The 25,067-nt window shown below is 38.9% G+C and overlaps 3 protein-coding genes across 3 annotated transcripts; 2 read left to right on the top strand and 1 right to left on the bottom strand.

Moving 5' to 3' along the window:
- Window positions 1–3,310: 3,310 nt before the first annotated feature.
- Window positions 3,311–17,387, bottom strand: fyco1b (FYVE and coiled-coil domain autophagy adaptor 1b; the record flags this gene model as incomplete). Its single annotated transcript, XM_079231258.1, has 17 exons — window positions 3,311–3,386; window positions 3,525–3,634; window positions 4,619–4,829; window positions 5,335–5,439; window positions 5,976–6,117; window positions 6,279–6,487; window positions 6,836–6,976; window positions 7,184–7,351; window positions 7,613–7,731; window positions 8,075–8,167; window positions 8,728–11,157; window positions 11,256–11,352; window positions 12,728–12,871; window positions 14,256–14,362; window positions 15,978–16,103; window positions 16,866–16,972; window positions 17,327–17,387. 17 exons carry the CDS (start codon window positions 17,385–17,387, stop codon window positions 3,311–3,313), a joined length of 4,446 nt encoding a protein of 1,481 aa, XP_079087384.1.
- A 3,492-nt stretch (window positions 17,388–20,879) lies between these two features.
- On the top strand, window positions 20,880–21,905 carry xcr1b.1 (chemokine (C motif) receptor 1b, duplicate 1; the record flags this gene model as incomplete). Its single annotated transcript, XM_079237668.1, has 1 exon — window positions 20,880–21,905. One exon carries the CDS (start codon window positions 20,880–20,882, stop codon window positions 21,903–21,905), a length of 1,026 nt encoding a protein of 341 aa, XP_079093794.1.
- Window positions 21,906–23,599: 1,694 nt separating this feature from the next.
- LOC306753739 (chemokine XC receptor 1-like) lies at window positions 23,600–24,580 on the top strand (the record flags this gene model as incomplete). Its single annotated transcript, XM_079237656.1, has 1 exon — window positions 23,600–24,580. The coding sequence occupies one exon, from the start codon at window positions 23,600–23,602 to the stop codon at window positions 24,578–24,580; it is 981 nt and encodes a 326-aa protein (XP_079093782.1).
- Between the last annotated feature and the right edge of the window lie 487 nt (window positions 24,581–25,067).

Below are 25,067 nucleotides of genomic sequence, written 5' to 3'. Positions count from 1 at the left end.
ATGTGTATTCTGTGCAGCATTAGCATTCAACACACACACACACACATGCACACACACACAGTGACTGAGTTAGTGAAGGCAGCATAGCAGGAGAGAATCGCAGGAGAGAATGGACGAGGAGGAGGAGAAGGGAGAGGCAGAAGAGGAGGATGTGACATGATTTAGAACGAGATCATTAACCTTGAGAAACAGAATGGCCTTAGTGACACAAACACCTTGCTAGAACAATACCTTGTGCATACACACGCACGATACAGTCATGAACGCTCAGGAAAACAAAAGCAGGCGAGGTGGCGTGTACGTAAAAGCAAGCATGTGCACATACACGCACACGCACACACACACGTGATCCCTGAAATAATCCATAAAAAAAAAAATTAACTCTGTCCGAAATACTACTTACTATGTAAGCAGGTTTTGAGTGTGTAGCGCATTCACATTGGAAAAATTATGACAAAAAAAGATAGTGTGCTGTTGATGGACACTACTGTCCCACAATGCAGTGCACAAAGCAAATAGAGGAGCTGATTACAGCTGCTAAAAATTTTAACAATCTTTAATTTGCGGTAACCTTCAAAAGTTGTGTATTGCCTCATTTCCTGTTGGTAAAAATAATAACTAATAGTATATACTTTGTACAATCAGTATGCTAGCAGCCCTGTAAGGCTGTACGTATGCTGTGATCACGTTATATAGATGATTACGTACGGTCGAGATTGGAAAGATCCCCAATGTGAACAGCTTGCGAGCGTTTAATCAAGACAACTGTATGATTATAGAGATCATTCGCTTGCTTGTTTATTTTTTGACGTTTAAATGCAATTTAATGTTTTCTTCACGTCTCATGAGTAATATATAAATATGCTTCTGTAGAGCACTTTGAATATCCTTGTGTCTGAACTGTGCTCTATAGATTAAATAGCTTTGCCGAGAGTTGCTCATGTGAGGATAAAAAAATACTGTATTGACATTATTACACGATTAAATTTGCTGAAGGAGGAATGACTGTACCAACTTTCATGGCAATCCATCCAGTAGTGTGTTAGTTTATTAGGTTATTCTCTATGTGTGTTGCCTGACGCTGCATGTTGACAGTGAGGACAAACGGCTCACACACTATAATAGTTAGCAAATATAGTAAATTAACTCATTCACTTGGTTATCACACAATCCTTATTTATTTGTCCACAATCTTAAAATTCATTCTATTATAATTCTTTAATATGTAAATTATATTTCAGTTAAACATTTCTCAGCTATCATTTACAGGTTTAAGCCAGAGAGGTAAAGTTTCCCTCTGTCTAATCCAGCAGTAAACATCTACAATCACACTCTCACTAGACACAAAGAAAAGAAAAGAAAAACATTCAATAACTAGCACAAAGGCTCATGGGATACAGACTGACAAAAAGCCCTTTCAAAAGTGCATTATACAGTAGTCACGTTACAATGCCTTTTAATAGAAACTCCCAGTCAACAACAATAAAATAGACAAATATCAACCCCGAATATTTTTGGCAATACATTTCTCAGATATGTTTAAGTGTCATTTGCCATTTTCCATAATCATCTTCCTAGTGTCATGTTCAAAATACAATTTACAAAATGTTTTTTAAAATACTGGAAGACATTTACATTTTTTAAATTAATTGTTGAATAGCAAAGCAATGTTTCTGTATATTCAAGTCAGGATCATCAGATGATGAGTGAAGACACAATTGAGAAATAAAGGTACGTTTGAATATTAAAGCCTTCAAAAGTATAAAAGTGATTTTTAGACATGTATTATTTGAAGGCTGCAAGCTGAGATTCAGATTTCTGTTTGACACACTGCAGAATATCACAGAGCAACAGTAAACAACTGTATAAAAGAATAAAGATCTCTTCCCCTCTAGAAAAGCATGCTGAAAATATAACCTTTTTTTTTATAATTATGTCTGTTTCCAAAATAAACGTTGTATCATCTAAAGGCTTTATGTATGTCATGAGAAAATGTCACGTCAGCTTCTCTCTTTACTAAGTTTATTACAAAATCTTCACTGTTTGTCGAAACGATTCAAGTAAAAACATTTTGATATTTTTTCCCCCTTGGTTAAATCTGAGAAATATGTGCACATTCTTAGTGTTTGCATGCATAGAAATCTTCAACTGCAATCATTAGAAACTGCACTGAATTAAAGCCTGTTTCCTGAAGACAATTAAAACCGAATGATGTGGCGGTATTGCAGCTTTTGCAGAAGTCCCGCTTCTTCCTGTTCTACTTCATCATGATTGCAAAACAAAAAACAAACATTTCTTGCAATTTCTGACAGCTGAGAAGGCAACAATCTGGAAGATACCGTGCTGACTGAGTGTGCATTAACGTTGAAACCGGTTACAGTTTCTCCACCAATAATTCTGCAACAGCACAATATCAAGACACCAATTAAAAGATCTGGTGACATGAAATGTGTTAAATTAGTGTTAAATTAGTTAATGTCATATTGATGTCATACTTTCATTGTTGAACGATACCACGTTAGGTGATTGTTTAGCAATTTAGCTTACCCATTTATATAGTGTGGTATATTAGGCCACTGTGGGTAATGTTGCAATCAATAAGCAGGATATGATTCATGGCAATATTGTATCTTTATATATATTGTTTTCATCAATGTCACATGATCTGATATTTCTGTCTGGTTCTTTTAAATCATAAATATTGTCTCACTTTTCATGGACATTTTTTTAATCATCATGAATATCCATATGACACATAGCGTGAGAAAGGACTTTAACCATATCTACCACTCTGAGTAGGAAATATTTTTTTTGCCACTGCAGAGAGCACATTAGTCCCATTTTAAAAAGACAGTAGTCTGACTTTATCAAGACGAGGCAAATAATGGGAACAAACAAGTGATATATCAAGCAATTGCACCTCATGCTGACGAATACAAATGCAGCTTTACTTCTGTGAGGATGCAGTTCAACAAATGTTGCCTACAGGAGCGACACCTGTAGGTGCCGAGAGACCTGCGTGTGCACAGGCAAACAAACACCTTCTCCACATTCAATTATGTAACAATCCTCAAATCATCTCGGAGTGAAGTTTGTGAACCCTTAATGTTAAATAATCAGCTACAACGTCCGGCTTTTATAAAAAGGTAGTGCATGCTCACATTGAATAGTGTAACATTGTTTTACTTTTCCTAAAATGCATTGAGGTTGGTAAACGTCAGTGGACTCTGACCCAGTTACCTTGAGACTATGTGCACGAGTTTAAACACCCCGTCTGCTTCACACCTGCTTCTCCTCCTTCCCGTCACGTTCAGAGGAGGTCAGTTCCATCGTAGACGACCGGCTTGTCTAGACTCAGGTGATACAGCACTTTCTTTGAAATGAATCTGATGAACAGGAAAGACAGAGGATTTTTATTTTTTATTTGCTCCTTTCTAGTCCAGTAGAGGTCTATGCAAATATAGCAGTTTGTGCTAAAGAGTTAACAAACACAGAGTTCTCACGTGGAGCACACAGTGACTGACCTGGAGAAAGAGTTGTCAAAGACAAGTGTGTATTCTCCAGCGTTTCTGACTTTCAGTTCCCCCTGGATTGTCTCTCTGTGGGAGTTGCAGCGAGTCAGCGGGATCAGGACCTGTGGAGAGCAAAGGATTGAAATCGTGTTTGACATTTAGGGATGTCAGGATTACCCGATTTTGCCAGCAAGACTTTGCGAGACACGTTGATTGTGTGCGCTGTGAAATCTCCTCTGGCGCGAGTCACGTAACACGTGTGTGTGTGTGTGTGTGTGTGCACACAAGAGTCCTGCCACTCACCTGGCGCTTTGAGAAGGAGAGTTGTAAAAATATCTGATGCAACCCACATTCCAGCCTTATATCTGCCAAAAAAGTGCGGCAGTGTGGGAGCATTTTGGATAAAGACAATACTGAGGGAGTCATGTGAACTGCGGATTGATGACACAGTTTAACAATCATAATGAGTAAAAGGTTTTACAGCTGATCATTATCAACCTTTATTCATTAAAAAAATGCAACATCGAGACCGGCCTTAATGCATTCTAGTTGAGGTGTGCTCAAGCTCTACTCAGTGAAAATTAATATTGGACAAGATGAATTATAACATTATCATGACATGTCAAATGTAATCTAGTGAAATGTAGTTTGAAGATGTTTTCACAGCAATAGAAAATAGATATTAGAGAGGCAATTAGGACATGTTTAACTTCTTAACACCAGCTCTAAGCAGTTTATGTTACATCATTAAAAGTGACAAAAATGCCAAGATTTATTTCTAAATAAAAATCACAACTTTTATTTCCTAATCATTTAAACTGTGTGCTTTTATGCAAATAAGCACATTGATGGCAACATATTTTAGTTGAGCTATAGACCTATTAAAACATTCTTAATTAATTTGAATTCCTCCGACAATAATTGTGATATAAAAATGTAATATGTACATTGATTGATATTGATAACTACAGAAGAGAAATGTACTGCATATTTTTAGTTACTTTAAATCCTTAATTCATCCCACAAACTGCATATTGCTGTAGTTTGGTTGACTTTGGAGAAGTGCATCTGGCCTCATTCCCTCCAATCAAACAGTGGCGTCTCACCTTGGCCTGCTCCAGTGGAGTCTCTGCACTCTCCCTGTAGACCACACTGAAGGAGATGCTCTTCGGTTCAGAGGTAAACGTCCAGGAGACCGTCGGACCAGGACTACTCATGGAGATGGGGATGGTGCTGTAACAGCTGGACTTGATGAAAAGCTCTCTGGAGCTGTCCCCGAACCCCGAGATGTCATCCACCGTGAAGAGGACGGAGAGCCTAAAATCAGGGAATAAAACGGCATCCAAGAAAGTTCACATGTTGTCGTATAGTGTTTGTATATCTGTGCGGCAGCTCTGGAGGCACAAAAGCCTTTATGGAACTTTTTTCACATTCATTATTGTACGCAGAAGTACTCAAGACCCATAAACAGACTTTGATGTGTAAAATCAACGGAGTTCCGCTTAAAAATGCACAATCTATTCTAGTTTTGGGGATAGGATTTAGCGCTTTGCTCACTGGCACTTCACAGAGGCAGGTACCTGTCGACGCACGGCTTTGAAGCTTTCTCCATACTCACTGAACAAAACTGAAATTGAGAAGTTGTCCTTGCCACACATGAATCAGCTTCAGCTTTCACTTCCCAGTTTGAGATTTAGTGCAAAGTTTTCACCAGAAAAATACATTAGAAACTCCCTCTGAAAGTTTAACCCTGTGACCGTGTACATTCCTAAACACAAGTCAGGATTTTACCAGTGGAACTTTCACTGCATGCGAAACTCACGTGAGGTCTCCAGACTTTAGCAGGCAGATCTCTGCATCCTGTACGGCAGCACAGAGGTCTTCAGTATCATCTGATGTGAGGTCTCCTGCACTGGCACTGCTGTTTCTAGAAAGAGTGATGGATATTCTACACTTACATGGTGTAAACATACATATGTATCAATTTGTGGAGAATTTGTGTGTCAAAAGATCTAATCAAATCCACTGTAATTAAAAAGGTACAATACAGACATAATCAATTAAAGTGAATTGGAAAATACTAATAATAATACTAACTAACTAATAATTCCTGTACAGGAAAATGCATGTGCATGTGTTATGGGACATTTTTTAAGCAATGCATAGAAAAATATTAATGCTGAAAAGGACATGTAATTGACATAAATTGAGTTCATTTTCATAATATTTTCAAGATCATGCTCCAGAATGTATTGTCATTACTGCAAACAATTCCAGTTTTGTTACTGTGACGGCCTGCAGAACTAAATGTGGCACAGACTGGACAGTTTGTTTTGAAGGTGGCATGTTGTTAATAAAAAAAAGCTGTTTCTGTAATTGGAATAAATATCTCATGTCTCGGTTCACTGACTCCCTGCACCACACTCAAGTCCCCCTGAGAGTGAATGCATGTGAGATACTTACAGTTGTGCTGCCCTCTGCTGTCCATCTCCAGGAGAGCAGGCGGTGGAAAAAGAGAGGGAGTCACTGTCATAGACCCCGCTCACCTCCTCCTCTGTGATGATGTCAAAAACACCATCGTTCGGCTTGTCACCTTCATCCGCTCCTAGAAAATAAACATTTGTTCTAATATTTATTGCACCGTTTACTCTATTCGTACTGCACTGTGTATGCTGTTGACAACACAACCCACAGTTAAAGTGTGCATATACTTAGCATTTGACACACTACTGTGTGTGTGTGCATGTGTGCGTGTGTGTGTGTTACCTGAACCAATCGTCACAGCTCTCCCAGCCTGCAGCAAACGACTGAAAGGTGTCCCTGGCGTGCTGTGAGTCACTTCCTCCTGTGGGTGGCGCTCAATTACTGCACTGTGCTGGTTGTAACAGTCGCTGCAGCAGCGCTCTCTGTGGCCGCCCTGCTGGGTGCTCACTGTGTTACTGCAGCAGTAGTAGCAGAAGGGACGCCCACACAGTCTGGAAATAGGCATGTTATGATTGAGTACAACATTGCTTATCATTTTGAAAATTATATAATAATAATGTAGAGAGGATTTAGTATGTAAGAAAGTACAGCTTTGATTCAAATGCATTTCTCCTGAGTGTTCTTTATTCTTTTAAAAGAGATGAATGAATAAAACAAGTCTATATGTAATACACAGACACATGCATCAAACAATTAATAACTGTTATTTGTCAAGGAATTGCCACTGATAGGCATGCATGGTTTAAAAGTAATAGCATTGACATTAGTTGCATTTGTTTACCTGGTGACATATCTATTACAGAGTAAAGTAAATTCATTTACACAGAGGACCATCTGACCTGCAGTTGTGCTTGCGGAGCCACCAGCTGAACTGACTGTGACAACCCAGACAGTAGTTGACATCCCTCTCCGTCTCCTCATCCCGCAGTTTCTGCTCAAACTCCAGGGCGTCGGACTTCTGCCATAGTGCATCTTTCTCCCTGCAGAGAGCACCGTCAAGCATATTTGTAAATGCACAGTAAACTGCAGAATACACAATGTATATGGTTCGTTTGTGGCCATTTGAAAACACAAACCTCAAAGACATTACGCAACAAATCTAGTCTCAACCCTGTGTTGAGCATAGAGAAATCAAATCAATCTCACTAATAAAAAAGGTAGAGCAGAGTAAATCTGTATGTTCATACCTGATTAGTTCTACGAGCCTTTCTTCCAAATTGATTTTGGTGCGGTAAAGATCATCGAGTTCAGCAGACGTCTTAAGATCGACGCTCTGTTTGTCCTGTGTGACTCTCCGTAGATTTTCACTCATCTCCTGACAGGTCTGCTGAGCTGCTGTTAGGCCATCCTCAGACCTGCATTCATACAAACACACAGGCTGATTCATTCATTTATATATATCCAAAAAGACACAGGGAATCTCTGGTGACTGTGATTGTGTCCATGCATTCTTCGACCTGAGTTTTAAAAACAATACAGAACAAATAAGACAAATTCCTAGATCAGGCATACTAAGTGAAAAATAAACATTGTGATCCAAACACACAAGATTAAAAACATTTTTCACAGAGCTCTAATTCAGTCCAGAATGTGTGCTTATGAATACAGTATCTCACCTTGATAAATTCCCTTTCAGATGGATTATCTCGTCTTCTTTCTGCTGGATGAGATTTTCAGAATCGGCCATCTGGATGTTTTTCTCCTCAATCTGTTGGCAATATCTCTGATTCTCAGCCTGCAATCAGTACAGCAAAGCAAGACATTATTTCTGGTTCTTTGCGAATCATGCCTGTGACCATAATGTTATGATTACTTCAATTGTCGATATACACAATGTAACAGGAATTTGTGTTTTCAATTATCAATCCTAAACACACAGAGCTGCACATACATGCTTTCTGTCTGAGGCTTTATGTTGCAGTGCAGTCTGTGGTGAGTGATTTCTTTGACTAGAACCACTCTTACTACCAGAATTTAAAACATCCTTGGCCTGCTTTAGTGACTAGACAGGGGCCGGATTAACCTGCAAATGATGAACCAAACTTTTTGACACATCTGGAGTCAGTGTATCTTCTCACCTCTAGCTGTTTGAATTTGTTCTCCAGGTCGACCACTTTCTCACTCTCAGTCGTCAACTTCTTTTTCACTTCCTGTAACTCTTGAGTTACAGTCTAGATGAGAATACAAATTCATCAACTGATTATTGAGCAAATATGGTAAACATTCAGATAATACAGTAGCTTCGCTGATATTCCCATTAACATGAAACAATCAAGCTGGTTAAATGCACATTATAACTAGAGTGTGCAGACAATCGGAGGACTCTAGGTGCACTGTAGTAACCTGGTTATTATAAATCCCTGTTTACATGCAGCAGGACATTTTTCAGTGAAGCTAAAGGCTGCGTTATGTATATATCAGTTTCAGTATTAATTCAAATGGAATAAAAAAAATGTAAAAAAAATGCATCACGACATCATTTCGTCAAGATGTTCTGTCACTTTCTCTCTCTGAAGTCTTTGGCATGCTCATGCATACATGTAAAGAGCCAATGAGAAACCATCTGTATACAAAGCAGAGAAATCAGGTTTCTCAAAGTCTGAAAGTTTCTTGCTGACATGTAGATGAGGAAATCCGCTTACAGGAGAAAGACAACTGTAACCGGGTTACTTAAGTGCATATAAACACATTAAAGCATGCTTCAACTATTTAGCTGAACTGTGTGGCTGACCTGGAGCTGGCTGCTGTGACTCAGGGCTTGGCTGCTGAGCTGGAATCGGATCGCCTGGATCTCCTCTTTGCTCGTGTCCTGCAGAGCTTCAGCCTCCTCTTTGGCCTTGCTGAGCTTTTCCTGCAGCTCCTGCTTGGTTGCCACCAACCCGCCTTCGTTATGGAGCTGATCGAGGAGTCGTTGGTTCTCCTGTTTCAGCTGCTCCACGTAGGTATTCAGCCTCTCTGCCTCCCGAGCCGCCTCCTCGTCCAACTCTTCCAGCCTCGTCGACAAGCCCTCCCAGCGCAGACGAGCCTCTTCGTTCTCAGCCGTCAGCATGCACACATGCACACCGAGTTCAGCCGTTTCTGTGTTGGCTCTATGGAGCGCCTCCCTGGACTCGCTGTTCTCCAGACACAAGGCCTCGTAACGCATCTTCAGTTTATTGAGCTCCTCTCTGGAGGCCGTCACCTCTGCAGCCAGACCTGCTCGAGCCTGAGCCTCACCGTCACGCTCCCGGATAAGAGCTTCTTCTCGCTCCCGGGATCGGAGAATCTCATCCACATGCCGGCGGTTGAGCTCCTCCACCTGGGCTTTAAGTTGTTCTGCTAAGACACGGAGGTCCTCTCTGGTTGACTGCGTCACCTCCTGAAGTGCCTGAACCTTCATCCGCTCCTCAGTTCCTGCTAGAAGCTGAGCCCTGAGCGTCACCACCTCTTCCTGGAGCCGCTGCACCTCCCTTAGGTTGTGCTCCAGTTGAGCCTCAGCTATAACTAACCTGATCGGGGCCTCTTTGGTTTCCACTGAGGATTTCTGATGCTCGTCGTGAAGTTTCTGCATTTTTTCATTCCTTTCTGCCGCTCCTTTTTCAGCATGAAGCTCCCCAGTCCTGCTCTCCAGCTCCTCTGCTCTGGCTTGCAGATGCCCACATTCAACAGTCTGCTCTCTCAGCTGAGTCTCAGTTTCCTGGAGTTTTTCAAGTAACTCTGCTTGGCTTCTTTGGGACACAAGGAGGCTCTTGTCCAACTGTGCAGCTTTGGCAGTAAGTGAGTCCAGTTCCTGTTGAGTTGTGGCCAACCGTTTCTTCGAGGAGGACTGGACCTCAAGAAGCTCCCTGTTCTCATTCTCTATCTTCTTTATTTGAGCATCACATACTTCCTTCTGGACGAGCGCCTTCTGGGAAATCTCCTCCAAAAGCAGGTTTTCATCGAGAAGCTTCTTCTCCCTATCTTCCACACACATCTTAGCAGCCTCAACTCGGCCCTTTAAGTGCTTCTCAGAAGCCCTGAAAGAAGCTAGCTGGTCTAACAAGGCGGTCCTGCTCTCATTTAGCTCTGTAATGCTACCCTCACTCTTCTCAACTGTTTGGAGTAGCGTAGCATTTATTTCCATGAGATTGCTGCAGTTGGTTTTGTAGTCCTCGAGGGTCTCAGAGGAAGCAACTTCATTGTCAGCAAGTCGAGAGCTCAGACTTTCTTTCTCAACATTTAGCTTCTCCAACTGCTCTTCAAAATGCTTGATTTTCTCTGAACTACAGGTGAGCTCTTTCTCTCTGTTTTTTAGAGCCGTTCTTACATCCAGGAGCTGGCTCTCGAGTTCCACATTCTGGCGACTACTCATGCTACATCTCCGCTCTATCTCGTCGTGCAGTCTTTTCTTCAGGTCCTCCGCCTGTCGTTCTCTGCCCTCCAGTGATGCTTGTAGATCCTGAAGCTGGGCTCTCAAGTTCCCCGTCTCTTTCTCTTTCAAACTCAACGCCCCCTGAATTCGACCAACTGCACTTTGGAGCTCCTCCAACCGTTTGAGTGCCACCTCACGTTCGTCATGCACTCCGGATTTTACTTCAGCCAGCTGCGCCTCACTGTTCCTCAGCTCTTCTTCCCGGAGTTTTAGTTCCTGGGAAAGACGCTCAGCGTGCCTGGCCCTGTCCTCAGCCTCCCTCTTCGCCTCCATCCTTTCCTCTTCCACCGTCTTGTGTTCATCCAGGAGTTCCTGGATTTTCCAGGCCGAGTCGCAGTAGCTAGTGGTTTGTTGGCCCTTTTCTTTAAGAGTCTCATCCAACTTAGAGAGAAGCTCCATATTTTTGTTCTCAGCAGCTGCGAGTCTGTCTTTAAGTTCACCGATTAATGCTTCTCGATCGGTTTGAAGGTGATTTGCTCTCTCCTGATGATCTGTTTCTTGGTTACTTTGGGCTGCTGTAGATGCAGAGTCGCCAGAGGACTTCTGAGCTGCGAATAGCTGGCCTTCAAGGTCCTTAATCACACCTTTCAGCTCAGAAGCCTCTTTCCCCAACTCCTGAACCCGTACCAGAAGCTCCTGCTGTTTCAGCTCGGACTGGTCGAGCTCAATGCGGAGGTTCTCTGCAATACTGCAAGGAGAGGGTTCCCCCAGCTCCCCCAGTTCACCAAGCAGACTGTGACTCAGGTCTGAGATTGGGACAAACTCCTGCACCTGGTCAGAGAATGGAACAAGATCATTTTAAAGTTCAAAAGTCACATTTACTCAAATATTTGTGCAGTATTGTCTATGTTTAGTATGTATTTAAGTACCTGTGAGTGTGAGTAGCTGCTAACGAGACTGTTGATGCTAGAGCATCGACTGGGAGGCCTCCACCCAAAAGCTGCTGAGGCGGTACCTAAAGTTCGCCTTGGACATGAGATACCAAATGTTAAGATTTTTAACACTTTGTAAAAAAAAAAAAAAAAAAAAAACATTGCACAAAAAAGGGAACTTACGTTGACTAAAAAAAAGTTACTTATGTGGCTCTATAGCAGTGGTTCTCAAACTTCTTCTGTCACGCCCCACTTTGGAGGAAGAAAAATGTTCGGGCCTTACCGCCCCAATAAAATTGTAACAAAATGGTCCAACTTTTTGTGACTCCTCCATCTGCGTTTTTGCAAATAATAGAATAAAGAAAATTGAAATCCCGTTCAAGAAAACCAGATTGCTCCATCAGACAAAAACTAATAACATGGGCAATCACTTTGTTCGAACAATGCAAATAAAGTTCTATCTGTGTGGTTCGATCCCTGTTCTCCCCATAGTTTGCATGTTGAAGTGTCCTTGTGCAAGACACTGAAGCCCCAGTGCTTCACAGCAGCTGCTCCTTAATTACTAGGGATGGGTAAAATGCAGAGAATAACTTCCACACTGTGGGATTAATAAAGGATTATAAAAAATAAAATAAATCTTTTTTTGTATTTTTTTTTTTTAAGAATCTGCCCCCGCACCCTACCTGTAACACCTCCGTGCCCCACAGTTTGAGAACCACTGCTCTATAGTAACACCATAATGTATGGGTGACCTAATTTCTTCATCATTTTCCAAAGAAATTCTCAGAGAATAGACAATGTAATTTAGTACTATACTTAAGGTAAATTAAATACTGCATTTGTGAATTGTATTATCTTTATTCTTGTTCATAATGTGTGTGTGAGTTTGCGTTGTTCTAGGTGTTGCTGCACTGCATTACATTGTAAGATTTAACTAGTAATCGCAATAACGTGATGCACAACGACAACACAAATTAGGCATTTTAATAAATGATGTCCGTTGCCTGTAGAGTGACTGCAAATTGACGACAAGGAAGTGAAAGGTTTTGGCAAAGGTGCTGACGTGCGGAACAGTGATCAGCGCTCACACATTGTCGGCACCCACCGACACACACACACACACACACACACACACACACACACACACACACACACACACACACACACACATATATACACTTAAGCAAAAAAAAAGCTGTGACTGTGCAGAGTGATCAGATAATTAAGTGTTACTTCAAGTTGTGAAATACTCCTATTGCTTTACCACAATTCTACATTACCTGCACTAAACTGGTGTGTTATTTCAAATTACTTTATTACTAATTACTGTCTCTGATCAATTTACAAAGAATTTTCCAACCGCGAGGCGGAAGAATTAGAAGCTTTTATTTCTCAATATCTTATGGTAGTTTTTTTCATCCAAATTAATATCCAGAATCAAGTTACAGATAATTGTCGTAATTTTTTACCTTGCAAAGGTCGGCCAATCCGCATCAAGGTCGTAACCTCTGGCTGCCACGTCAAATTGTATCTGGTTGAGCTCATAAAGATGGTTGATTATGTCAGCAGTGACATGAGACTTAAGAAGGGGACTCCGGGCATAGTACCAGTCGCTGTGTGGGAAGAAGAAAAAGAAGAAAACATAAAACACAATACTGAGGACAAGGCAAACACACACACACACTTTTTTTTTATTTGACACGTTTTAAGGTTATACTGTACTATTTATGATAAGACCAAATTAAATCAGATTCACTGATCACATGCAGCGCAAATAAAAGCAGGAGAAATAAAAAAGGTACTATATAAACCTGCGATTGATGAAATACATTTCTAGGAGTTGGAAACAATTAATTTCACCCGTTACCCAGGATTCCCAAATGTAAAAAAAATCTATTTATGACGTTATTAATATAGTTATGTTGATTGAAAAGTCAAACTCAATCACGTCAGCACAGTACAGCACCCGGACAATGTGCAGCACTCTTACTCTAGATATGTTATATTGTTCAAAAAGGCAAGCATTTTGGCGCAATTAAGATTTAATTCGACTAAACCATCAATTTAATAATTAGTTTTGCACGACGAAAGTGAAGTATGTTGAGCGATTAGCTAAAGTTAGAGCACCAAACTCCAGCATAGTTCATCAAGACCAAAAACGTTAACCTGGAGAGAAGATGAAATTATTCTGGTTCTCGGCCGAAGAGTTGAATAGATTTAGACTATTTAAGAATTTAGATTGTTAATTAACTGTAATGAGACTGTTAATGACCAGGAAATGTTCTGTTCAACACAAGGTTTATATATAATCACAAATAAAGGGAAGAGATAAAGGTGTAGCGATGAATAATTCAAGGATTTAGTTTAGGGACATTATGGGAAATGCGCTTATCTGCTGTCTTGCTGAAAGTCAGATGAGAAGATTGACATCACTCATGTCTGTGCGGACAGAGCCTGTATGCTAAGCTAACCAGCTGTAGCTTCATATTTTCAAACATGAGACTGGTATTACGCTTCTCATCTAACTCTTGGCAAGAAAGCAAATAAGCACAAACATAGCACTTGAAAGAATGTAATTAAGTGTTTCAGGTTTCAGGAATATCTTTAACTTCATATCCTTTTGCCCAACGCTCTCTTGAAATAGCAATGAAAATCACAAAAGACTCTCCTGGTTAAATGAAACAGAAACTAAATTGACATTTGGTTTGATGAACGGCCGAGGAAGTGAAACATGACTGTCGGTGTCTATGGTTAGACTAAGAGGCTGTTGTGTTTTTCTGTGAAAACAGAAATAAGACATTAAATCAGGAAGGGAGAGTTGCACTTCCTAATAAACAGGACATCATTGCACCATAACATACAAACATGGCATGCATCGGCAGGTTGAAGGAAACAAGTCACGTCTATCTATCTATCTATCTATCTATCTATCTAGATTGATCTATAGATAGATAGATAAAACATGGTTGTGTAGGGAAAGAGTGTGTTCTCTCTGACCTTGTGACCTTCTGGTTTACGAAACATTGCTGCAGTGTGTCAGCAAGACGCTGGTGAACGAGTGAGTAGCGGATGAAGGCCCTTCCTCTCCCCAGTGAGGTCTTCAACTGAGGACACACACACACACACACACACACACACACACACACATCACAAAGTGGCTCCTGCTTTCTGAATAATCTCAACTTGAATGTTTCAATAATTACACTTGCAGAATATTAAAAGACTAGGAATGAATGATTATTTTCATTATTGATTAGTCTGCCCATTATTTCTCTCTTAGCCGATAACTACTCGGTCTATAAAATTTTAAAAAGTTCAAAAACTGTTTTCTGGGCTTCACGTCTTGAATTGTATTGTCTTTTTTCCCCAACATTCCAAAATCCAAAGATATTTGGCTTACAATGAATGCAATGAGGGGGAATGTATGATTTATTTTCACTGAACAAAATTGTTGTTGTTTAGTTTTCTGTTGATCTTCGAACTGACTATTAGAAGATATACTATATATTTCAGCTCATGTTAAAATGTGTCTTGGCAGAGAACATTTAAAGATGTCTAAGTGTTCAGGTCATCACAGCATAGACCCAAAATGTACAGTATCTGTCAGTACATGCAGACTCTCCAATGCATAGCAGATGGAGGGATTGAAGTAAGACAACAGACCCACAGATCTACCAGAAGGACACCAGCTGGAGACTGACTTACATCAGAGACCGATCGACAAGAAACAAGAAGAGTGAAAGAAAAGTAAAAGTAATATGCTCACAAAAATGTGGCACTCACTGATTACTTATATCCCTCATGAATGGAACAATGGAACTGCACTAGAGCCCAACAATCATTCGATATGGACGTGAATTCCAAAAAAGGATGTTATATGTGTATTCTTATTCAATGTTAGCATACAATATTAAAAAGGTGATGGCACCATCATATCCAGATAGTCAGCAATAACAAAAACAATTACAGTCTTGACACATCATGTTTACATTTTGAAAGGATAACTGAAAATATTCAAATCAGATTGGCAGCTATTTACTTACTTTTTAGAGAGTAAAGCTGAAACAACCAGTCTATTAAACAACTAGGCAATTGGCAGAAAATAAATTGACTAATATTTAGATATTGATTCATATATGATAGTAAATTTAAAACCTTCTCGGACTGTTGGTCAGACAAAACTCTCAATTTCAAGCGGTCCCCTTCCGAGCTTTAGGAAATTGTGATTTCTTACATTTTATAGGCTAAACTAATAATCGAGTAAATAGTAAGCATTTTCATTAATAATGAAAATAATCGTAAGTTGAAATCATATTAGAGAGAACAACATGACCTGTGTATGATAGTACTCCTAAAAGGGCTAAATCTACAGAAAACATTTAATTTGTAATTAACTCCGAGTACTCTTTGAAGCTTCTTAAGCACAACAACTCAATAGCAGGTAAAAGACAAGCAACTAATTAAATATAGTACAAAGAGGAATAATTCAACTACAGTTATTTCAGTATGAAGCTCACCACTGTGCATTTCCAGGATAGAAGGTGAGGAACAAGGTGTGAGGCAGCAAGTGAATTCACAGCACACAGTCTTACTGTACCTGATTCACCTGAGGATTAGTGACATGGTTATGTGCATTTGTATGTCTCCATGTGTCGCACGGCATGGCAATGCCGAGGCACAGAGGGTGACTGTGTGTGTGTGTGTGCAGAGGAGGATTACCTCAGTGATGGACTTAACAAAACGGATGCCATCATTAGCTCCCTTGATCTTAATCAGGCAGTCGCAGAAATAATCCCAGTAGTCTTTCCTCTGACCAAGAAAGGTTGTCTTTTCTTTCTGGTCAAACTAAGAAAGACGCATTACCTCATTATTGCATAATTAATGTTACATATATACCACATAATGTCTTTAGCAGTGTAGATTGTACAAAATGGTTTTTCTGGCACGACTGTGTAAATATTTAATGGTAATGGTAAAAATTTTAATTAATACGATTCCAATGAACCTCCTCAACATTACAGCTTTTTCTCTCTGGAGCTGTGGTTCCCAATCTGAGGGTCGGGACTCCTCTAAAGTGTCACAAGATGAATTCAATGGGTCACAAGATAATTCTTCAACACACATTTGAAATAATATATATTTTTCTCTTTTTTTTATTTTTTTGTTGTGAAATACTCATAGCTTTACTTCTTATAGTCTCTGTTAGTCTCGGAGAAAATAAAATCACTCTTTAGTGCGTCATTTTAAAGGTTCACAACCCAAAAAGGTTGGGATTCACTGGTCAAGAGCACTGTTTCCCAGTCTTTTTAACTTGTAAACGTTTGTAGCAAAACAATCCTTATAGTCACAACCCCTTGTCGCATACATTTGATATATAGACAAGTCAACCCAAAAGTTGACATTGGCTCCTCATCATTTAGTATATATATAGTTTGTTGAAGCCTGAATAGTTAAGCCCATGAGTGTTTCACAAGAAAAAAACAACAACACAGATTTAGGAGAAGACAGAAAAAACACAGCACAAAAAATACATGATCATTTCAAAAAGACAAACCAGATCATCCTGATAAACTCTAAACAAAACGTGTTTGGTGTATGACATCATACCTGTAGCAGGTATTCTAGTTTATAGAAGAACTTGTGCAGGTTGGCGCTGTCATCAGTTACAGGTTCACCACACTCATTGTGTTCTTTACTCAACTCAAACACCGCATCTAAACAAGACGGTAATCGTTAACACATGCACACACACGATTATCAAATTGTGTCCTTGTGTTCACACAGAAAGCAAACAATTGTAGAATCTGCAGTTTTATGTTCCCGTGATAATTTTTGCAAAATGTCTGGCAGTCATAGATCTACATGCACAAAACTTTTCCAGATGAAAATATATCATCAATCTAAATTGTTAAATTATTCTGGGAGCCAGATACTTTCTGCAGAATCTAATACGTTTTACCCTGATATTTCCTGTTTGCGAGACACGCATGCCAAAGTAACCATTATCATACATGCATTATATTGAAAGAGACTGTAAGGGATGGTGTTTATTGTAAGTGTGAACTAACCATGCAGATCTCGGATTATCCTCTGCAGTTGATTATCTCCAACTGATGAGGGGGAGGCCATGGTGGTCACAGTTTAGTCAGGAAATCTGCATGTAAGATTAAATGACAGAGATTGTGATCATTATGTGTGTAATATAGAAGTGTCCTCATGATATAAACACTGTTCATCATATCCCCGAGTAGTCAAGGATATATCTGAGCCCAAAAAATCTAATTAGTAATTACAGCATGACACTGTAAAAATGTGCCAAAGTTGCTACGACATGGAAGTAAACACCAACATAGTGCATCCTAAAATGGTTTCACCTCTGCTGTAAAGTGTTTTCCTAAACACACTATATTGTATTCTTCCCTGACCAAAAGGTCTGAGACAAACAAGACACTTCTAATACCCCACGAACTTGTTCAGATGAAGAAACCACAGTGACATTAGCTCAGTGAAGTTAGCAAACATTTGCCTACAGTCAGAAGAGGTACAACATTTGCATCACGACGAAATATTGAAGCTCGTCACTGTTGGCAGCGACAGTATGCTTGTCAGGCACCGCCGACACCATTGTTATCTACGGTCGGCACAGCACAGCAGCAACATTTACTTAAATCACTTTCAAACGGCTTCAAAACGCCACAAACAGAGACGTAAACATCGATTTGTCAAAGCTGGCCAGCGCTATCCTCCGTGCACCTGTTCCCAGCTCTTCGTTTCCTGGTCGTATTTGATGTTAATTTCTTAAAAAGCATCGCAGTTTGGTTGTAAGTAAAGCGAAACACTTCAATATTAAATAAACAGTTAAATAATAAACGTACTTGATGTGTAAAACTGTCCAGAGTGTCCAATTTGTAGGCGATACAGCAGAAACGTGCTGCCCGTTGAGGGGCGGGGACTGTGGATGATTGACAGGCCTAGCGGATCAATGGCCAAGCTGCTGCTGAAAGTTTGGTTGAGAGACAAATGATAAATAAACAGAAAGATGCTGAGACGTGTGTCGTGCCTCATAAACATAATATTTCAAGAACTCTAATATACCCCACATGCTTTGTTTATCCAAAACTACGATGATTACACACTTAGACCGGAATTTTAATAAGATATGTTGTTGACCAGTAAATAACTAAATTAAATAAATAACATCAAGGTGTAAAATTAAATGATAGAAAATATTTATCATGTGTTATTAAAGATACATCTAAATATGCATTTTGAATAGCCTATATTCAAAACCTTTATTTAAAGTCTTGATTTTTCTTTGATTGGTAGTAAATAATTATATTTTATTTATCATGTTTGTTATTCTGTGAATAATATTTAATACAAAAAGCTACCAACAATCCCTAAATGTCTCAGATTCTCCAGGAGGCCCAAACCAGAGGAATGTTGGTCAGATAAAAAAAAAGGTGTAAACGGGACTCTCAAGCTAAAGACAATGTCTTCTCCATTCTTGTTTGTAAACTTGGGACAAAGTTGTAAGAAACTGATAAATTAAAGTGCTTTACTCAAGTGTAACAGTTCATGGAATATGTTTGTTTTTAAAATAGTAGAATAAAAGTATTGAGTGTCGTGATGGCCACTAAAAACAAGTATTAACGATAAAAATAAAGGGAACAAGTATTTTCAGAGATGTCATTTGTGAAGGTGATCTGAAAATGAAGCTTGATTTCTGTTGACCTTAGTGGTTGATACAAAAGGGACAGCTTCCAGTTTCAATCACACTTGCATGAAGGACTCTGGTGTTTGCAGCCTGTAAGTTTCCATATTTCTCATTTATTTGTTATAGTGCGGATCTGTCATGACACTGAAGTTAAAGTTCATATTGTTTCTGTATTTTGTAAAAAAAAAAGAAAATGTTACTGAAATATATTTGCATCTTTTCATTTCAACCTGTCAGTGAAATGCGAAAGATAGTAATTAGAGAATGCTGGATCTCCTTATTTCAAGAATATAGCTTTAAAGCAATCTTTGAAAAACAATTAACTTCTCAGTTACACGCAGATAGTTATGGATTTCTTTGGCTAGCTTTAGAGGCACTTGACAATGACTTTAGCAGCAACCTTAATGCAAAAAAAAAGTTTTTCCTAGTCCAGATTATTTGGAACACTGTTGATGGAAAGAGACTGAAGCTAGTCAATTGTTTAAACATCCTGAAAATACATTTTCTCAATCAGTGTTTATGTATTGGCATCCAAAATGACACCAAAATACATATCTTGCTGTTTTGAAGGGAGCATGGCTCAGCTGAATAAAGGTGATGTCATGTATTTCTGCTGCACAAACAACATGATATGTTGATGATTAAAATGTGATAACATTTAAGGGACTGGGTTGACAACACTGACAGAGGTTTCACGTACCAACCTTAACAAATATCTGCTGATATCATCATGAAAAATGATTTTACAAGTTTCCAGTGTATATACAGTGTTGGGGTAGTTGTTGGGGTAGATACTCAGAAAAAGTAACTAGTTACAAGTTGTAACTAGATTACTTTACTAGTTACTGCATTTGAAAAGTAACTTCACTACTAGTTACTTTACTTTCCTTTTTTTTTAAAGCAAATGTCCAAATTAACCGCAAAGATACATGGACAAACATCATGGCCCTTTTATCACTTTATTTTCAATAAAGGGCATCTCTTAGCCTTTCCACATAGTGTATTGTAAACATGTAAAAAAAAATGGCATATAAAACTCAGCCATTAACTTGAATGAACATTAACCCTGTTCACGCTGTCTGACCAAAGAAATATGCCTAACTTTAAAATCCACAAACAACAGGATACAAGAGGCTGTGTATGGCGGGGACATTCAGGTCGGTCAAACAGCATAACACAGTGAAAGCAGGCTTTTGGAAACATGAGACCCCACTAAACCAAATGGGGGCCGACTCCTAGGAACAAAACCAGCTTGTTATAGGAATCATTGTAGTGGTTTAAGAAAAATAGAAAAATTAATGGCACTTTTTCCCATAAAATAGAAACAGAAATGCACTTCACCCCAAAAATAGAAACAGAAAATGCAATTAAATAAACAGAAAATCCACTTCATCTTTGCCTAAATAAACAGAAAGTGCACTATATCATATAGTTTTTTGTTGAAAAAAATAAAAATAAAGAAGAAAACAAATATATATATATATATATATATATATATATATATATATATATATATATATATATATATATATATATATTTGTTTTCTTCTTTGTTTTTATTTTTCTGTTTTATTATGATTTTTCTTTTTCCAAAGTTGTAAGTATACAAAACCAAAACTATCTACATGGCTGAACAACCCCAAACATAAGTAGGAAAATGTTGTTTTTTTTTTGTAATTTGGGTAAAGTGACATTCTGAGATATAATAACCACATGTTCCAGATAAAATGACGTCATGTACCAAGATAATTATACAATTTATTGACATTTTACCTAATGAAATGATGACACAAATCTAAGAAAAATATGTTTCCAATGTAATCATCACATACGTACACTACTGTACCATTAAGTCTCTAACAAAGCCTTTTTTAATTTAGACTTTCTCTTCTTGCTGTGGAAATATGGCAACAACTGACGCAACCAGAGACTATTATTCCTACGATGGCGGTCAAGATGAAATGTGCAACAAAAAAAGCGTCATACAATTTGGGGCGATCATTACTACAGTGCTCTTCCCCATTGTCATCATCCTCAGTGTGTTTGGCAACGTCCTGGTCATTGTGATTCTGGCCAAGTACGAGAATCTCAAATCCCTCACCAACGCGTTCATCCTGAACCTGGCTGTATCGGACCTCTTCTTCACCGCAGGTCTGCCCTTCTGGGCCTACAATCATGTGCATGGATGGACTTTAGGGGAACATACATGTAAATTGGTCAACTTGGTCTTCTACGTTGGTTTCTATAGCAGTAGCATCCTCCTCATGCTGATGACTGCTCACCGTTATGTAGCTGTTATGAATCCTCTGTCTAACATTGTGTCCACCACAGGCTCCTGCAGTGTCGTAACGTGTGCGATCGTTTGGGCTGTGAGTACACTGGCCGCCAGTCCAGCCTTCTTTTTCACTAAAGTGGACCAGAATCAATGTGTGCATGCAAATTCTTACTGGAACTTATGGGGCATCTACATGCAAAATGTTCTCTTCATATTGAGTTCAGTGGTGTTCATTTTTTGCTACTCTCAAATCATGTGCAGGTTGCTGCGTCCTACTGCACAGAGAAGAAAGAACAAAACTTTAAAACTAATTTTTACCCTCACGGTTGTTTTCTTTGTGGGCTGGGCTCCTTACAATGTAGTGATATTTCTAAGGTCATTGTATGAACGGCCCCAACCAAATACCGACACAGAGGCTTTGGCTAGAATGTGTGAAGCGTCGCAACCACTGGATTATGCCTTTTACATTAGCCGACTTCTTGCCTTTTCACACTGCTGCCTCAACCCTGTGTTTTATGTGTTTGTGGGGATTAAATTCAAAAACCACTTGAAGAAAATGCTGAAAGGCTGGGGTCACAGGAATAGCGGCATCCGCAATAGGCACAGCCGACTCACAATCACATCGCTAACAAGTGGTGAAGAGTTTTCGATGTAGTTGATAAATGGAGCTGAAATGAAACTAGATATATTGGGTTCTAAGAATTAAGTGTCATGCAAATTCTGTGAAAACAAACTAAACAAAATAAAAGCACAGAGATTATTGAGGTTATTATTGATGCAAAAAAAAATAAGAGACAGAATCTCACACAGAATTGGCAAATCATGTCTGACTTTTACATTAGACAACCGGACCTTTATAGATTCTAGATAATATAGAAATTTTGTATAATTGGTTATCATTCTATCGGCCTTTTGACCAATGAGTATTCACAAAAAACACATTCATCATTTATTCAAGCTCATATGTATGTCTGACATGTGAGACATACCAGACCTTCTATTGAAATCTGGTAAGAAGTTGATTTTGAAAAATTACAAAAAACAACCATACTCCACCAAAAATCCCATTGAGATTTCTAATGACACAAATAACTCAAAATGCTGTCTTACTAGCAGCATGGCATGTGGTTCAATCCACCTGCTATGCTGGTAAAATTGTATTATAGCCACAAAGTAATTGTTGTTTAACTTTGTTAAAGTCATAAAGGTTTAAACTTCAAATAACAAGTGCTGTTTTTTTTTTTAGAAAGATGGATGAAAAAAATCCCAAATGAGACATTGCATTTAACTCAAAGTATAACCGAGCCAGCATGGCTGTTTATATTACCCACTAGGCCTACCCTGCATAGTTGTCAAACTACAATAAGTTTCTTAATAGCTGACATAAATTCTAAAGCCTCTTTATTAGGTACAGCTGTACACCTGCTCATTAATCAAAGTAAATATGAAATCAGTCAATCATGAAGGCATAAAAACATGCCGACACCGTGAAGAGGTTCAGTTGTTCAAGCGTCAGTATGAGGAAGAAATGTACTGTATAGTAATTCACCCACAATTGCATCCGATATTCACCTTTTAGTTTCCAATCAAATTGTTATTAAAGAAAAATGATCCCTTTCTATGCATGCCCTGTATAAAAGTTTTTTTTTAATGTCAGCTAATGAATTGATAATACATTGTATTCGAGAAAATATAACTGTTTGTGATTCACTTTGATTAACTGCATTTTACTTTTATGTTTTCATATCAATTATTTAGATCAATTATTCTTTATTTTCCCCTTCAACATTTGAAGGAGTCATGCAAATGAAAAGGAAAATATATTCCTTTCAAGAGATGATTTGCTTTTGATCATTTGCAATGTGTTCACGTTTATTTTCACATGATAATGTCGTCATCATCTTGCTACATATTTACATCGACATTTATGCTTTACAATAAACTTAATTAAAAAAATGAAGTTCTGGAGTGTCTCTGTTTTGAATAACCCTCCCTGCTCTTTCTCGGTAATAAAAGCAGCACCACCCATTTAGCGTTAATTCAAGGTCTATTCTTGCTCTTGGATTGCAGAATCTCTGACTAAATGTGAAACAAAAAGAGGAACATTGAGCTTTCTGTTATATATGAAAGATGTTTCCTTCACAGTGCAATCCAGCACAAGACGTAACCACCATTGTTCAGGGTAAGTTGCCTAAGTTTACTGTACTTGTAGTACTTATTTGTTCTCCATATTGAAATATAAATGTATTAATATAAGAAATGATTCATTTGAATATAAGGAATCGCTTTTTTAAATCATCTGTTTTGTCTGAATTATATTTTTGTGCCGTGTTTCCCAGAAATCTAACAATGGAGTTCAACTCTACAGTGAGCGGCGGACTTGTAGACAACAGCACTGATGTGGTGTTTCTTTGTGATGAGATATTTGACTTTAACACCATCAGTGGTGTCTTCTACATTTTGATCTTCATCTTTAGTGTCACAGGCAACTGTCTTCTCCTACTGGTTCTCGTCATCTCTGGTGACCTGAAAAAGGTCACAAATCTATTTGTCCTGAACCTGGCCTGCTCCGATTTGATCTTCACTGTCACACTGCCATTCTGGGCCGTCTATTCCCTGCACCACTGGGTCTTTAGTGAGTTTACCTGCAAACTCCTGACTGCGGCATACATTGTTGGTGTGTACAGTAGCATCCTTCTCCTGACTGCCATGGCTGTGGATAGTTTCTTAATAGTGGTGCTGCACAGCTGGCCGCGAAACTCTGTAAAGAGGCAGAGGTTTGCAATAGTAGCCTCTGTAGCTGCCTGGGTCATCAGCAGTGCTGCATCCTTGAGAGATGCTATCAACATGAAGGTGGAACAGTGGGGCGATATTTCCATTTGTGTGGATTCCTCTGATGGCGATGATGTCAATCTGGGCTATTATCTCCAAGTGTCCCTGCTCTTCTTCCTTCCATTAGCCATCATTGTTTTCTGCTATTCCGCCATCCTCAAGACAGTTTTGCAGCCGTCAAACAGAAAAAGGTACAGGACTGTAGTGGTGGTGTTATGTATTGTTGTAGCCTTCTTCATCTGCTGGGGACCTTACAATATTTTGCTTTTCGTCGAGACTCTGTATAAACCCGAAGACTGCAATGCAAGTGGACGCTTGGAGATTGTGTTTTCTATTTGTCGTATACTTGCTCATTGTCACTGCTGTATGAACCCTCTGCTGTATATGCACTCACAAAAGTTGCAAAGACATCTTAAGAATTGTGTATGTTGTGAGAAGGCCGAGAGGATGAACAGGGAGAGAGGCATTGGCAGCACCCTTCTGTTGTTCAGAATGTAGATTTTGTGGCAGAAAAAAAAAAGCTGTTATATTGGAAATACACTCCGAATAGACGTTCACTTTTGCAATGGAACACCTTTTAGTGCTTTTATGTAACCTATTTTGTATCATGTATTGAATGCCACCCATGACTGCATATTTCCTTACAAATATGAGGAGGTCTATTTATATGTAAATATTTCAGAAATGTGCCATGTAAATTATGATATTTGTAAAAACATAAAATGGAACGAGTTTCATTTGAAAGGATGTCAGTGTGTATGATGGTGTGTGAATATGCTTTTAGAAGTAAAAAAAAATGCTAACTCATCTCCTGGTTTAGGACTCATTTCTGCAGCACTTTATTTGAAGGACCGCCCTAAAGACTTTGAATTGGCCCTGCTATAGGTTTACTTTTTTTTTAAACTCTCAACCCAGTTTTAGCAATAATACCATGTCAAACGTAATTTAATTGATTGACTGACCTGTGAGTCTCGTCCAAATGCAG

The sequence above is a fragment of the Taurulus bubalis genome (assembly GCF_910589615.1).
Source record: "Taurulus bubalis genome assembly, chromosome: 1".
Lineage (NCBI taxonomy): Eukaryota > Metazoa > Chordata > Actinopteri > Perciformes > Cottidae > Taurulus > Taurulus bubalis.
Note: the sequence above shows the minus strand (reverse complement) of the source record. Positions and strands in the feature narration are given on the sequence as shown.